This window comes from Pongo pygmaeus, chromosome 11, assembly GCF_028885625.2.
Source record: "Pongo pygmaeus isolate AG05252 chromosome 11, NHGRI_mPonPyg2-v2.0_pri, whole genome shotgun sequence".
NCBI lineage: Eukaryota > Metazoa > Chordata > Mammalia > Primates > Hominidae > Pongo > Pongo pygmaeus.
The window spans coordinates 141,310,424-141,325,845 of record NC_072384.2 but is presented as its reverse complement, the minus strand read 5'-3'; the positions used below and the strand labels follow the sequence as shown (position 1 = coordinate 141,325,845).

General features: G+C 59.9%; 1 protein-coding gene across 2 annotated transcripts; it reads left to right on the top strand.

Moving 5' to 3' along the window:
* Positions 1–2,821: 2,821 nt before the first annotated feature.
* LOC129031947 (aquaporin-12B) lies at positions 2,822–9,265 on the top strand. Of its 2 annotated transcripts, XM_054478820.1 has the most exons (4): positions 2,822–2,993; positions 3,030–3,477; positions 5,209–5,325; positions 8,938–9,265. In XM_054478820.1, the coding sequence occupies exons 1-4, from the start codon at positions 2,871–2,873 to the stop codon at positions 9,135–9,137; spliced, it is 888 nt and encodes a 295-aa protein (XP_054334795.1). In that variant the 5' UTR covers positions 2,822–2,870; the 3' UTR covers positions 9,138–9,265. The 2 variants fall into 2 exon arrangements, with proteins under 2 accessions (XP_054334795.1, XP_054334794.1); XM_054478819.1 differs by having other exon boundaries at positions 2,822–3,477.
* The last annotated feature ends 6,157 nt before the right edge of the window (positions 9,266–15,422 follow it).

Genomic DNA, 15,422 nt, shown 5'->3' with positions numbered 1-15,422 from the left:
GGCAGACCTGCCTTCCTCAGCTGACTGACAAATTACCATTTCTTCCTGAAACACCCTCACAGGTGTGCCAGAAGCCATGATTTGCCAGCTCTCTGGGCATCCCTGAGCCCAGTCAACTTGACACAAAAAATTAAGCATCGTGAGTCCACCCCTTGTCAGCTTGGCACCCGTACCCATCTCCTTAAGCCATACTTCATCTCTAAAAACACACAGTGTGTGGCTACAAACACCATACTGAGGCCACGCTTTCACCAAACCTGATGCAAGTGTCCTGGGTACAGCGGAAAACACGCTCGTCCCATCCTCAACAGAGGAGGTAAAGTCCTTGAATGGTGGCTATTTATCCCCGATATCCCATAATATAAACATTCTGTGGTAAAATCCACGAGGCTTTAATAGTGACATAAGTCAGTGCCTCTCGTGTTCCATGGTGACAGGACAGCAGAGGGAAGCGATCCAACATGTTTGTTCTGAACATGTCCACACACAACCCTACAAAATCAGGTGGGAGCACTCCTGACAGCCGCAGCCCTCCTTTCCCCAGGGTCCTATGGCTGCCACGGGTCTTTGGAGCCGCCTTCTTCTCCAGCCCAGGTGGCGTCACCGTGGCTTTCAGCAGGCGGCTCAGCAGGCCGTGGCTGGCAGGGGTGGAGGAAGACCCCATTCTAGCGCTGTGCCGGGCACCGTGGGGACTTGCAGGATCTCCCAGGCCATGAGGGGACCCCCAAGCCTGCTCACCAGCAGCCCCTCCCAGCCATCTCCAAAGGGACCCACAACCTTCCAGCGGTCTTTCCCGGGAGGCCCTGGGAGTGTAGGGCTGTCGTGCCCTGAGACAGTGAAGCCTGCAGAGCCATCTCCAGGCATGGGTCTCCCAGGCCCCTGGTCCCACAGGCCTCTGGTCCAGGTGACATCAAACAGCTCCATCTCTGCCAGGACATCCCCTGGCCCCGAGGTGGGGGCCTCCTTCCCAGGCCAAGGGCACAGGGTGACACCGGAGGGGCCCATAGTCCCCTCCCCATCTGCCTGCTTCTGGGAGGGCAGGTGGACCCTAAGTCCCACCTCCAGGTGTGGGAGCAGAGTGGCCGTGTGGGGGACACTCAGCCAGTCCTGCATCAGGTTGGGCCCTGGCCCAAAGCTCTGAGCCAGGGGCCTCCCATCCTCCTTGGAGGCAACCAGACACCTTCCCTACCTGGAGGAAATTCTGAACCCCAGAACTGGAAAGGTCAAAACTGAAATAAAATCGCCCCTTGTTTTGCGAGCTGCTGCCTCCGCTGTGCCCTCAAGCACGTCCCTTCCCTCCTAGTCTCAGTCTCCCCAGCTGTGCCACGGGGACGCCAGGTGGGACCCAGCTGGCTTTCCAAAAATAAAAGGAAATCTAAGTCTCAGAGAAAGGGGAGCTGTGGGCCAGGTTGGGGGAAGGGCCTCGGGCGCTGGAGTCGGTCCTGGGGAGAAGGAAAGCCCTGTGGGGGGGACACCCAGCAGGTCCCACGTGCTGTACCCCGTATGGCCGTGGCTGGATTCCCAGTGCTTGGGTGCAGACCCAGTGGACAGGAGCCATGCTGCAGGGTGACAGACGGCCCATCGCGGGGCCCGCAGGGCTCATGCCCCATCCCCTCGGGATCCGGAGCTCTGGATGGTCCCAGCCCCAGCTCTCCCCCTGCAGACACCCAGGCTCAGCGCCTTCTCCATGCAGCTGTGGGCAGCTGGCCCCTCTGCAGGAAATTCAAGCGAATGGCGATGGCACTTTCAGTTTTCATCTCTGGAAAGCGCTTTCGGGGCGGGAAGGTGGGAGGGACGTTGATGTGAGGGGTGGTCCTGAGTTCTCCTGAGGGCAGGTGAGGGCAGTACAGGGCAGGGAATGTGGGGCTGGGGCAGGGGCTGCTGCCAACTCTTGACCAGAGGGGACACAGAGCAGGTGGAGGAGGGACTCATCCAGACTGGCCCCCAGGCAGGTCAACAAGCTTGGGGGGTCCCTGCTGAAGTGGGGACACAGTGGAGGTGCAGGGAGCCAAGAATGAGAGGACCTTCCCATAGGCAGGGACGCAGCCCACGTGCAGGAAGCCTGGTCTAGGTGGGGACGCAGCCCACGTGCAGGGGGCCTGGTCTAGGTGGGGACACAGCCACGTGCAGGGAGCCTGGCCTAGGTGGGGACACAGCCACTTGCAGGGGGCCTGGTCTAGGTGGAGACACAGCCAGGTGCAGGGAGCGGGGGGTGCTCACTCAAGGGAAGACATCTACAGGTGCAGGCAGGAGGGGGCTTCACCTAGGCTGGGTCACAAAACAGGTGCAGGGGCCATGAGGGGCCCTCCCAGGCAGAGACACAGTGCAGGTTCAGTGGGGGTCTCACCCCAGTGGGGACACAGTGCAGGTGCAAAAGGCATGGGGCCCTCACTGAGATGGGGACACAGCATCCATGCAGGGAGGCAGAAATGGGGGCCCTTGTTCTGGCAGGGACCTGGAGGAGGTGCAGGGATCTGGGAGACCCTGACTCAAGAGGGGCCAGGTGCAGGGAGCAGGTATTGGGGTCCTGGAGCCAAGAGCGCAGGTAGGAGTACTGGAGCTCGGATGGAGGCTCTGAAGAGCTGGGCCAGTCTCCAGCGCCCAGGGCTGGCCGAGCATGGCCAGTGGGTCCGGGTGTGTCACATGACAGGGTGATGCCAGGCTGTGGGGCAGGGCCCCTGTGGCCATTCTGGCTGTGCACCTGGGTGGCAGCCAGTGGGGCGGGAGCTGGGGCTGCAGCTGTGGTGTTCCCAGAGGCCCAGGTGCCCTCTCCCACACTCCTGAGCCCTCTGGGTTGTGAGAACCGGCCAGCTCCTACCCTGTCCCCTCAGGTGTCCTGCAGGCACAGCTCCTCGGCAGGGCCCAGGCCGATGGCAGGTCTTAACGTGTCCCTCTCCTTCTTCTTTGCCACCTTCGCCCTCTGCGAGGGGGTCAGGCGGGCCTCCAAAGCCCTGCTCCCAGTGGGAGCCTATGAAGGCTTCGCCCGGGAGGCGGTGGGCGCGGTGCAGCTCGGGGCCTGCTGCCTGGAGATGAGGACGCTGGTCGAGCTCGGGCCCTGGGCTGGGGGCTTTGGGCCTGACCTGCTGCTCACCCTGCTCTTCCTGCTCTTCCTGGCACACGGGGTCACCTTGGACGGGGCCTCGGCCAACCCCACCGTGTCCCTGCAGGAGTTCCTCATGGCCGAGGAGTCTCTGCCTGGCACGCTGCTGAAGCTGGCGGCACAGGGGCTGGGCATGCAGGCCGCCTGCACCCTGACGCGCCTCTGCTGGGCCTGGGAGCTCAGCGACCTGCACCTGCTGCAGAGCCTCATGGCCCAGAGCTGCAGCTCTGCCCTGCGCACATCCGTGCCCCACGGGGCGCTTGTGGAGGCCGCCTGCGCCTTTTGTTTCCATCTGACCCTCCTGCACCTGCGGCACAGTCCTCCCGCCTACAGCGTGCCCGCTATGGCTCTGCTGGTCACTGTCACGGCCTACACGGGTGAGCACTGCTTCCCCTTCCCCTGGGCCCCTCAGGACCCCTCCACCTGTGTGGCCTCCATGCACACTCAGGCCCGTTCACACCCAGGATAGGGGGCTGCTGGCCCGGGTGGCTAACAAACCCACCAGAAGGGGCGGTGACTTCCTGGGACCTGGCGGGTAGACGAGGGCCTGCGCTGGACGTGGGGTGCTGTGGAGGAGCCTGTCCCCTGCCAGGGCCATCCTGCCCACTGCGCCTCTCCCCAGTCCCAGCTATTCTTGGTCCTCCCAGAAGTTCTGCCTCTGGGATAGTAGGGACAGCCGAGGATACTATCCTCTGGGATAGTAGGGACAGCCGAGGCAGACTCTTCTGGGCCCAGCCCAGGTTCCTGCACCCTCTATCACCCCTTCCAGAGCGACAGGTCCTGTCCCACCTGCCCTAGTTGGCCTCCCTGGCCTCCTACTGACACCAGCAAGCTGCGATCTCTGCCTGCACCTGGGCTGACCGTGGGACCCAGCTCTCATGGTCCCATCACCCCCTTGTGAGCTCCCTCCACTCAGACCCTCCGTCTGATTCAGTCCCCCATGTCTGCTTTCCCCTCCAAGCGCTAGGCTCCACCACCACGAAAGCCTTTGCTCAGCAAGTTCCCAGGACAGGTGTCCACAGCGCTGGGGCTGCGGGGAGAGCCAGGGGAGGCCGGCTCGTGCTCCAGGCACCACAGGAAGGGCTGCAGGGAGAATGGTGCCAGGTCTCCTTCCGGGGGTCCGAGGTCCTAATCAGGACAGGACCAGCACTTAGGTCCATGGCACTGCCCACGACCCAGCACTGGGCAGATGCCACAGAACTGGGACCACAAAGGCCATGGGAAGGTGCCACCAGAGCCCTGTACAGATGGGGAAACCAAGGCACAGGTGAGCAGGGAGCTCTGCAGGGACACGGCTCTGTGGCAGATTGCCCGGGCCTCTGTCCTGGGTGGCACCAGAGAGCTCCCGTCAAGGGTCGTGCCTCCACGCAGCCCAAGGTGCCTGGTCTCAGGGACAGAGCTGCCCATCCTCAGGGTCCTGGTTTACACCTGGGTGACCGCAGACTCCATGTCCCTGTGGCCCCTGCCCTCCGCTAGGCCCACTCCCTGCTCTTCCCTGCCCAGAGGCAGGTCCCTGGTATTGGTGGATTCTGTTATTTGGGGTGGTCACCCAGGCCCAGGGCTGCAGGACAGTGGCCCGGCTGCAGCCGCCTTCCCTTGTCTCACATTACACAGCCGTGTCCTCTCCTCTCCTCTCCTCTCCTCTCCTCTGCTGCTGCCCATTTCTGAGATCTCTCTCTGTCTCTCCTCTCTCTCTCTGTCTCCCTGTCTGTCTGTTTCTTTCTGTCTCCCTCTCACTATCTGTCTCTCTTAGTCTCTGTCTCTGTCTCTCTCTGTCCATCTTTTTCAAAGGCCACATCCCCCAAGGTGGGGTGCTGGAGGGTAGCATGGGCGGGGCACGGGATCCGGGTGAGACGTCGGGAGGGTGTTGGACAGCCCTGGGGGGCCCCCAAGCCACTGCCCCGACCCAGACCTTGGCTGACCCGGCCTTGCTGCATTGTGTGTCCATCAGTGCAGGGACCAGGCGGGGCTCCAGGAGCTGAGAGCAGCTCCCAGGCCTGCACACAGTGGGGCTCTCAGTGTGGATTCGGCGGCGGGGGTCAGGTCCTGGCCTGCAGAGGGGCGTCAAGCAGGGCTGGGGACCAGGGCTGTCTGTGCTCTGCCCACAGCCGGGCCCTTCACGTCCGCCTTCTTCAACCCTGCCCTGGCCGCCTCTGTGACCTTTGCCTGCTCGGGACACACCTTACTGGAGTACGTGCAGGTGTACTGGCTGGGCCCTCTGACAGGTAAGGGCAGGGGCGGGGTGGGGTCCCTAGGGCTGCTGGGGCCCAGAGAGTGTCCTGGCACGTGGGGTCGTGCAGGGTGGAGGTGAGGGTGCCTGGTCAGCGCTCCTGGCACGTGGGGTCCTGCAGGGTGGAGGTGAGGGTGCCTGGTCAGTGCTCCTGGGGAGGTCTCTGCAGTGGGCACGGTGTGTGGGGTAGGGGCTGTGACGGCATGTCTCACTTTGGACACCGTCCTGGTGCCGAGCGAGCTGCAGCCAGGTAAGGAGGGGACAGGCTGGGGAGAGGCCAACCTTGCAAGGGGTGCTGGGCACACGGGGGACGGTGTCTGCAGTGAGGCTCCATGCACCTGGTGTTCCCGTCCCAGGTGGCATCTCCACACACCCGGAGCTAGGTTTCCCCAAGAGGGGCTCATTCTGGTGTCCCTAAAGCCTCAGGAGACAGGGAGCCCCACTTAGATGATATAGGGTGCCATCGTGCACTTATAGGGCTGTGAGCATGGGGGTGGAGCAGCCAGGCCCTTTGCATCCTGGTGGGGCAGATCCAGGACTCGCTGATGCACACAGGGGATCCCACAGCTCCCCCACAGTGTGTGCCCCTCCTTCCTTATATCCTGGATCCAAGCAGAGGAGCAGCATGGGGAGGTCACGGAGGCCTCTCTTGGCCCTAGATCTGGGGATTCTGGCCCCTGGCTTCAGAGGCCCAGGTGGAGCCCACACCTTCTCCTGCACCTGCTCTCAGACACTCGGCTCCACCTCACTGAGGTACCAGAAAGGCAGCTGGGTTCCTGTGGAATTCTGGAAGCTTTTTTCAGCTTCTGCTGGCTCTACACTGGGGAGGTCTCAGGGGCCTCCCCTTTGTGGGAGAGACAGGAGCTGGGGGTCTCTCAGGCACCTGGCACTTCAATGGTGACACTGACATCATTGTGATCTGTCGCCGTGGTTCTGATGTGGTCACAGTCTCTCAGGCATGTGCATGGTCCTAGGAAGCATATGAAATGCATCAGGAACCCCCTCCTGCCCCTCGTCCCCGAGGCAGCCCTGCCCCCTGCTAGGAACAGCTCAGTGTTGGCCTCTCTGTCCCCACACACTGGGCCTGCAGGGCTTTTCCAAGACTCTTCAGTTCAGGTGTCAACCCTGGGCTGTCTCCCGGGATGTGTGGGGGGGCGGACGTTCTTTCCTTGACTCCCCGCGCTCCCCCTGAGGATCCTTCACCCGGGGTGGGTCGGCCTTTTCCTCCTGATCAGCTCCAGAGCCCCCTGTAGTTCCCTGGCGTGGAAACACAGCCCCGGTGAGCTGTGGTGGCCCAAGAGGCCTCTCCACTCCTGTATAGGCCTTGCTTCCTGCGGTGACGAGGTCCTGGACTCTCTCCTGCCCAGGCTTCTGGATGCTTTCCTTAATTCAGCACCAGTGCTCTGTGTGGGCAGCGTCTCCCCCGAGGATCCGCAACTCAGGGTTATCCGCAGGCGTCCATCTCTGGTACGGAGCTGCCCTTCACTGATCCTGGTTGCATTTCTGTTTCCTGCATTCCTCATCGCCTCCTGTTTTGGTTGATTCCTTCTTTTTGCTGGTGCCTATCTCACAGTAGCTTCCTGAGAACAGGGACCTGGCAGGTACACTTCAGACCTCCTGTGTCTGAAATACAGTGTCCTGGTTCTGACCTGCACTTGAGTATCTGTGACGCCTGGGCAGGGTTCCGGGTGGGAGATCAGTTTCGTCCTGAGTTTCTCAGGCCCCACGCCATGGCCTGTGGTGGCTTCATGGGCTACAAGGCAAACGACGCAAACGAAGATGCTTCACGTGACAGGGTTGTATGCTCAGCCAGCTCTGGAGGCTGGAGCCTGAGCTGGCAGCATTGACAGGGTCAGCTCTCCTTGGAGGTTGCTGGGGAGGAGCCTCCTGCCTCTTCTGGGCTCTGGGGGCCTCTGGCACCCCCGGTGTCCCCGGGCTTGGAGACGCACCACTCCCATGTCTGCCGGCTCCCCTGGCCGCCTCCTCTGTGTCATTGAATTTGAGGTTCACTCTACTCAAGTATGACATCACCGTAATTTAACTAATTTTATGTCCCAGGCCATATTTCTAACAAGGGCACATCCTGTGTTCTGGGAAGGCCATGTCGCTGGGGAAATACTCTTCACTCTGCTGCAACCTGTCACTGTAGAACTGCCTCTATGGAGAAGCGCAAAGGGCATTTGCGGCTTCTAGGAGCCAAGTAGGAAGAGGCTGGGATCCCTGTTTCTGGCGGGACTCTGGGCTTGGGCGGGCCTGATGCCCAAGTCCAAATGCCCCCTCTAGAGAGGAACCTGTCTCCTGCCAGGGCCAGGGAGGGAGGCACTGGCTGTTTCTGTATTTTGGGGTTTGGGGCTCTGGAGCTTCCCATGTGGAATTGCCATCCCTCCTCCTAGGTGAGTCCCAGGGCTACCCCATCACACAGGGACCCGGGCGCCAGCTTCTGAAAGCATGGGGCATCTGCGGAAGAAGTGGGTTGTTTCCCAGCTTTCGTCCCTGTGGAGGGGCGATCCGGCCCCTCCATGTCATCAGGGTTTGGTCGTCCACATGCTTGTCAGCCCCACGCTGTGCTCCTGCATCTCTTCCCGTCTCATCCATCTGGATGCTTGACACCTCTGACAGCATCCCTTTCCTGTCCTCTTAGAGCAGCTTCAGGAACCGGAAAAACAGGCTTGTGTCCCTCCATTAACCTCCTTTATCCACAAGTTCAGGGTCAGCATGAGCCCTGGGGAGTTCCGAGGCTGTAGGCAGGAGGCCCGTAGCCAGGTGTGGACATGGGGCTGGCTCCCTGGGTGTTAGCAGCCACCGGCACCTGCTGGCTGCACCCCTGAGCAGGTCATCCCACCTCCCTGGGCCTGCCCTCCTGGGAGCAGAGATAGGACCAGCGTGGGCCTGGAGGGCCCAGTGAGGGGCAACTGTAGGCAAGCTGTAGGCACAGGGGCCACTGTCAGGAGCCACAGCAGCTGCAGGTGGTGACAGGCAGGTCCCACTCAGGCCAGCCCTAGTGGAGCTAAGACCGTGTGGGTTAAATCCTTAGAGGACTGAGATCAAGCTTGAAGAGGATCCACTCTCCCCTTCTGCCCGGAACACCTGCCCTTCCCAATGACCTTGAAGGCAGGCAGGGATTTAAGAGTCTCTGCTCCTGGAGTTCTGGGAGAACGTTTGCATGAGGATTCAGCCTCCCACCCAGGGGCACCCACATCTTTCTTGTCCACTCACATCCCCCACATCTACGCCAGGCCACAGCCCTGCAAACAGCCACCCTGGGACACCACATCAGGTCCCGGAGGAAAATGGCCACAGAAGCTCTGGGGGTGGCTCAGGACAATGTGGGGGGAGGGGAATTCCAGTCACTCATCCCAGAGGGTGGTCCAGGAGTACAAGGAACCCCACCGGCTTGCCCCCATCCCCATGGCTGGCATACCCAGAGGGAGGGGCATGACCAGGGAGGGAAGACCAGGACCAGGCAGGGTCTGGGCCTCAGGGTTCTTGGGGCTCCTGGCCAGGCTGCCTGGCTCCTCTGTCCTGGCACAGGCCTGGGAGTGGGTGTCCTGTCTGTGTTTGGGCCCAGGAGCCCCGCGGCCCGCCTGGGACCTGCCTTCTCTTGCAGGGATGGTCCTGGCTGTGCTGCTGCACCAGGGCCGCCTTCCCCGCCTTTTCCAGAGGAATCTGTTCTACAGCCAGAAGAACAAGTACCGAGCACCCCGAGGGAAGCTGGTCCCGGCCTTGGGGGACACCCAGACCCCTGCAAAGGGGTCCAGTGGCCGGGAGCCTGGGCGCAGCGGTGTTGAGGGGCCACATTCCAGCTGAGTGGCCTTGCTCTGTGTGAGCCCCGTGCAAGGGCCCTGCTTGTAGCTGGACCCTGGAACCCTCTGGAGCTAAGAGGGAATCCCGGCCCCTCTCCCCAGAAGCCATTTGTCAATAAACCATTTCTAAGATCTATGTGTCCCCCTGGGCCCGAGAGAGGCTTCTGGATGGGCAGGCAAGGGTGTGCGGCAACACGGTGAGGCTGGTCTGAGTCTCCCCATCTCCCGCGGGCTCCTTCCTGCCTCTTGTTACAGAAGAAGCAGGAGAGGAAAGGGCAGGATGACAGGGAAGAGCCCAGGGAGTCCGCCAGGTATCAGTCTGCAAAGATGATGCTGCAGCCGTGGACATGCCCGGGAGGGAGCCCACAGCCAGGGAGGCCTGAGACCCGCTGGGATGCTGAGGATGGCGCTGGAGCCTGAGGCTGTACGCTTGTGAACTAGGCACAGGGCACCCAGTCCCACGGGCCCTGAGTTCACGACCCTCAGGACCATGGACCGCTCGTCGCCCAAAGCCAGGTCAATCACTGGGACCTTGGTGGCAGAACTGGGACCTGGAGGCATGGCACCTCCAGCCATTTCCTTCCCGAAGAACAGAGCCGGTCTGGAAACTTCCACCCAAAGGAGACAAGGGCCCTCTGCTATGCGTCCTGCTGCCCCACCCAGAGGGAGTGAGTGAGGTGGCCGGTGCTCCTGCCACAGGCTGCACCCCGTCCTCTGGTGGGCAGCGGCCCTGGGCCCAGCTGCTCTGCTACGGGGGAAGGACGAGAGGAGGAAGCAGGGAGATGTCCTCGATGCGGGGGGCTAAGGGACACCCCAACCCCCAGTGAGACCTCCACCCCGGCCAGCGTCCAGGCTCTTGACATCATTGCGAGAAGGAATTCAGGGGCGAGTTGGCAAATAGTGAAAGACCAGAGATTTCCTGCGAAGCCCAAAGCTCCCACTGGAGAAAGGGAGTGTGGCGCCCTCTAGAGTCCCGTCCCAGGCAGGGCGCTGGGGCTGGAGGAATCCACAGGATTCCCGGAAAACGTGGAGATGTCTCAGAGTTGCAGGGCCGCCCATGTTTTACACCAAATCTGGGTGTTCTGGAGCTATCATGCGCTGGTGGGGGTGTGATGAGTGTGCTAATGAGCGCATCGTGAGGTCGCAGGAGACACCGGGGCACAGCCAGAGCCCCGTGGGGTCCAGGCGGTCTCAGCCAGCGCGGCCACACCCCGGTGTTTTGGGTCCTGTCAGCCCCTCGCTTCTGCAGGGCTTCCTTTTGCTAGAGATGAGAAGGGGCTGCCTGGAACTTCCACTCCCCTCCAACCACCCTGTATTATTCCCGTCTCATGGTGAGTGGGCTTCTCCCTGGGGATGCTGGTGAGGCCACGTTTTCCTGGATGAGCGTTTGGTGGAGGGAGAGAAAGAAGAATCCTCTCCCCTCCCGGAGGCTGCCCCTTCACACACACACCCTCCTCTCTGAGGCTGCTCCTTCACACACACACCCTCCTCTCTGAGGCTGCTCCTTCACACACACACCCTCCTCCCCGAAGCTACCCCTTCACACACAGACCCTCCTCTCCGCCAGAAAGCCCCTTCACACACACACCCTCCTCCCCGAAGCTGCCCCTTCACACACACGCCCTCCTCCCCGAAGCTGCCCCTTCACACACACACCCTCCTCTCCGCCAGAAAGCCCCTTCACACACACACCCTCCTCCCTGAAGCTGCCCCTTCACACACAGACCCTCCTCCCAGAAGCTGCCCCTTCACACACACACCCTCCTCTCTGAGGCTGCTCCTTCACACACACACCCTCCTCCCCGAAGCTGCCCCTTCACACACACACCCTCCTCTCTGAGGCTGCTCCTTCACACACACACCCTCCTCCCCGAAGCTGCCCCTTCACACACACACCCTCCTCACCGCCAGAAAGCCCCCTCCCACCCAGGCAGAGAGCTGACTCTTTCTGGAGCCCCAGGCTCCTCTTCCCTGCGGTGGAGTGGAGACAGCAATCCCATGAGACAGGCCTGAGAGCCAGTCCTGTGTGGCATCCAGAGGCCCCAATGGGGCTGCCAGACCCTGCCAGGCAAAGGGCTGCTGAGCACACAGGGGAGCCGATGGGGTGGGGCCAACCAGCTCCCCTCACAGACGTTCTGCGTGGGGGCCTGGCCATGCCTGGGTGTCACATGGCAGCAGAAGCAGCAGCAGGGGGTTGGGGCCCCAGGAAGGAGAGGGGCTCCTTCCCCGGTGGCAGCACGAGGCCCCTGGGTGCCGGAGGTGTGTCTGTTTCCCCACGAGTGCCTGCAGCCTCTGCACAGATCCTTCCAGGAGTGGAGGTCCCGGTGCTCAGGCAGTAACTTATCAGTAACTGAGCATGGGAGGAGCAGACACAGCCTTATCCCAGTAACCTAACCAGGAAGCTGTTAGAATTACTCCAGCTTAGAATCTCTGAAAATCTCAAAATTCTCAACAAAATCCACAAACCCTGAAGCAAGGGCCACTGCATTGGACAGAAATGAGCACAATTTTCATATAAGATGTTGGAATATCCAGGTATTAATGCAGAAGTTTTGAAATTAATTTTTCTTACAGTTGAAGATACACTGATCGAATTCACAAACAGATGTTGTAAGTTGCGTGCAATCGTGAATTCACCTTCAGTCTCTGCTGTGAGCTCCACAAGTACAGGAAACGTCAGCGGAAACATAATCACGATAGATTTGCATCTAAAAGCACACTCAGACTTATGCAAAAGTGATCTGTCTGAAGCGCGAACATTTTTGGGACTAGCCGCTCATCTGCTCTAGATGTGCTAAAATCTGCGACTCCGGGTGGCTCAGCAGAGCAGCTTCCCAGGTCGCCACAGCCTATGAGACACTCCCAGCAGCTCCGGAACGTTCCCTCAGCAGAAAGAGCCTTTTCCACATTAAAAATTGCCCAAATGCCGGGCGCGGTGGCTCAGGCCCGTAATCTCAGCACTTTGGGAGGGCGAGATGGGAGGATCACGAGGTCAAGAGATCGGGACCATCCTGGCCAACATGGTGAAACCCCGTCTCTACCAAAAAAAAAAAATTACAAAAAATTAGCTGGGCGTGGTGGCGCGTGCCTGTAGTCCCAGCTACTCGGGAGGCTGAGGCAGGAGAATCGCTTGAAACCAGAAGGCGGAGGTTGCAGTGAGCCAAGATCGTGCCACTGCACTCCAGCCTGCGCAACAGGAGCGAAACTCCATCTCAAAAAAAAAAAAAAAAAAAAAAAAAAAAAAGAACCTGCCAAAATGACTTGGAATCGTGCATCTGCCATGGGCGACCTACGTGCGTTTCAAGTAGATGAAAAGAAAAGCAAGTTGCTAAAAACAGGTTTCCCGTAACTACTGAAGGATGCGCAGAAAAGGGAGCCGGGACAGAACAGTTTCAGCTGTGGCTCCTGGCCACTGTCGCCCGCCCTGTGGGGTCCCATGTAACAGAGGCTGAGGGCGCGCCCTTCTGCTCCAGGGCCCTACGGACCCCCGCCCGCCCCTGAACACCGCCCACATTTTCCCTTCCGCCTGGGCCTGCCGCACGACGCCGCCTGGCCTGGAGTTCTGCTCCCCAAGGGCGTCCCGGATCCCACATCCACTCCGGGAACAGGCGCAGGTACAGGCGCCTGGCGAACTGCAGCTCCGGGGTGGCCAGGTCCTGGCAGTGGTGGCGGGTGGCCTGGTCCAGGTCTGGCCGCAGCCGGTACCCGAGGATGGGCGCCAGGCCGTGCTGCAGCCGCGCCAGCTGCGGGTCAAGCTCCGCGCCCGGCCCCCAGGCCTCGCCATGCAGGAGGCAGATGCGCGCCCACGGCGCCCGCTGCGCCGCCACCTCCAGCAGCAGCCCAGCGGCCTCCAGCAGCAGCCCAGCGGCCTCCAGCGCGCCCAGCCGCGCCCACAGCGTGCGGTTCAAGTGCGCACAGAGCGCCAGGTCCAGCGCGTTCTAGGAGCGCGCCCTGCGCTCCACGCGCGGCTTCAGCGGCTCCGGGCCGAAGGCCGCGCGCCAGTGGGCGGGGACAGCCACCAGGTCATCCAGGCCCCAGCGCAGAGCGGTGCAGGAGCCCCAGGGACTCGTCCAGGTGCTCGGCGATCAGCAGCAGGTCGAAGCTCGGGGCCACCGCTTCCATCCCCGGGGCCAAACGGCGCGTTGCCACCCCACAAGGCGGCGGCGCCATGTGGTCGAAGCCCAGGTCCAAGGCCATGAGGTTGTGGCCATAGTGCCTGTTGGGCCGCCTCGGGTCGTAGAAGGCGCAGGTGTGGGCCAGGACGTGGCGCAGGTTCCGGGCTCTGACAAAGGGAGAGGCCGTCTTGTAGAAAGCAGACTCCAGGACGCGGGCTGGGTCCCGCAGGATGGTGAAGGAGGTGTCGCTGGGCAGGATGCGTCGCATCTGGGCGGGGAGGGGCCTGTGTGCCCACGAGGGCTGCTGGCTCTGGGGACGCTCTAAGGGCTCCAAGGGCAGCAGTCGCCTTGAGCCCCACCCAGGCAGAGCTTCCATCGCCTGGGCCTCTGGAGCTCTGGCCTGTCCATCCAGAGGCGCCCGGAGGAGGCGAGCCCCACCCTTCTATTTGAACTCGGAGTCCCCCACGGACCACTTCCCAGAACCTCTAGGACAGGAATGGCCCCCCCAGCGCTCTGCCTGCGGCCACCTCCCCTGCCTGCTCAGGGCACCATACGTCATAATTAAGTTCAAGGGAAGTTACTATGACAAGATGTGCACATAAACCAGATTTATATTTCTCTCTACCCAAATATCTCAGTGGAGTAAAGAATAACAAGGCAGCATTCCTACAAACATGTCTCGCCTCCCACCATAGGGCAGTTTTTCTCTCATCTCGGAATTGAACAAATGTACAATCGGGTTTTAAACTGAGACATTCAGTTCCCAGGGGCAGGCAGGAGACAGTGGCCTTCCTCTATCTCAACTGCAAGAGGCTTCCCTCTTTTACTAATCCACCTCAGCACAGACCCTTTACGGGTGTGGGGCTGGGGGTCGGTCAGGTCTTTCTCATCCCACCAGGCCATATTTCAGACTATCACGTGGGGAGAAACCTTGGACAATACCCTGCTTTCAAGGGCAGAGGTCCCTGCGGCTTTCCGCAGTGCATTGTGCCCCTGGTTTATTGAGACTGGAGAATGGCGATGACTTTTACCAAGTACACTGCTTGTAAACATTTTGTTAACAAGGCACGTCCTGCAGAGCCCTAGATCCCTTAAACCTTGATTTCATACAACACATGTTTTTGTGAGCTCCAGGCTGGGTCAAAGTGGCTGGGGCAAAGTGGCTGAGGCAAAGCTACAAATTAACAACATCTCAGCAAAGCAATTGTTTAAGGTACAAGTCTTTTTCAAAATGGAGTCTCTTATGTCTTTCCTTTCTATATAGACACAGTAACAGTCTGATCTCTCTTTCTTTTCCCCACCTGCCAGAGGGAAGATTAAGCATGGAGACAGTCACACAACACTGCCATCTTTTACCCAAATAAATAGTCATCACTTTACAGTCTTGTGCCAAAGCATTATCCATTAGCCAGACCGCCTGAGAAAGGCAAAAGACTCCTGACATCTGGAAACCTTGCAGCCCTTCAAGGCTGCCTATCTGCTTATAAAACAAGGACGTGTCCGTTATAGCTTTAGGTCTGCACTCTATGTCTAGCTCCTAAAACTAGAGTCTGCCAGGTTCCACGCTGATGATGCTCATCTTCCTGGGTACAGAACAAAGACAAGATAAGGTCCACCATTCTTCTGCCACCCTTCAAGCCTTCTCCCTGTAAGGAAATGTGTAAATTCTAAACCTCCTGAAAACCTGTTTGAATAACATTGGACACAGACATGTCTGTAACTTATGTTTTTCCCCAACACACCCTCAAGCTCTGGCTTAATGAAACTTGATCAATTGAGACTCGTGTCTGTCACTAATTTTGATTAACAGGTAACACAGTAGCTGTGAGGGGCCACAGATTGTAAACCAAAAAGCATCTGAGACAAGTCTCAATCAATTTGGAAGGTTATTTTGCCAAGGTTCAAGATCATGGTCTGTGACACAGCCCCTGGAAGTCCTGAGAACATGTGCCCAGGCGGTTGGGTCACAGCTTGATTTTGTACATTTTAGGAGGGCAGAAATTACAGGCAGACATCAATCAATACATGAGAGGTATACACTGCTTCACTCTGGAAGGGTGGGACATCTGGGGTGGGGTGAGAGGGCTTCCAGGTCATAGGTAGATTCAAAGATTTGCTGCCTGGCAATTGGTTGAAAGAGTTAAGTTTTGTCTAAAGAGTTGAAATCAACAGAA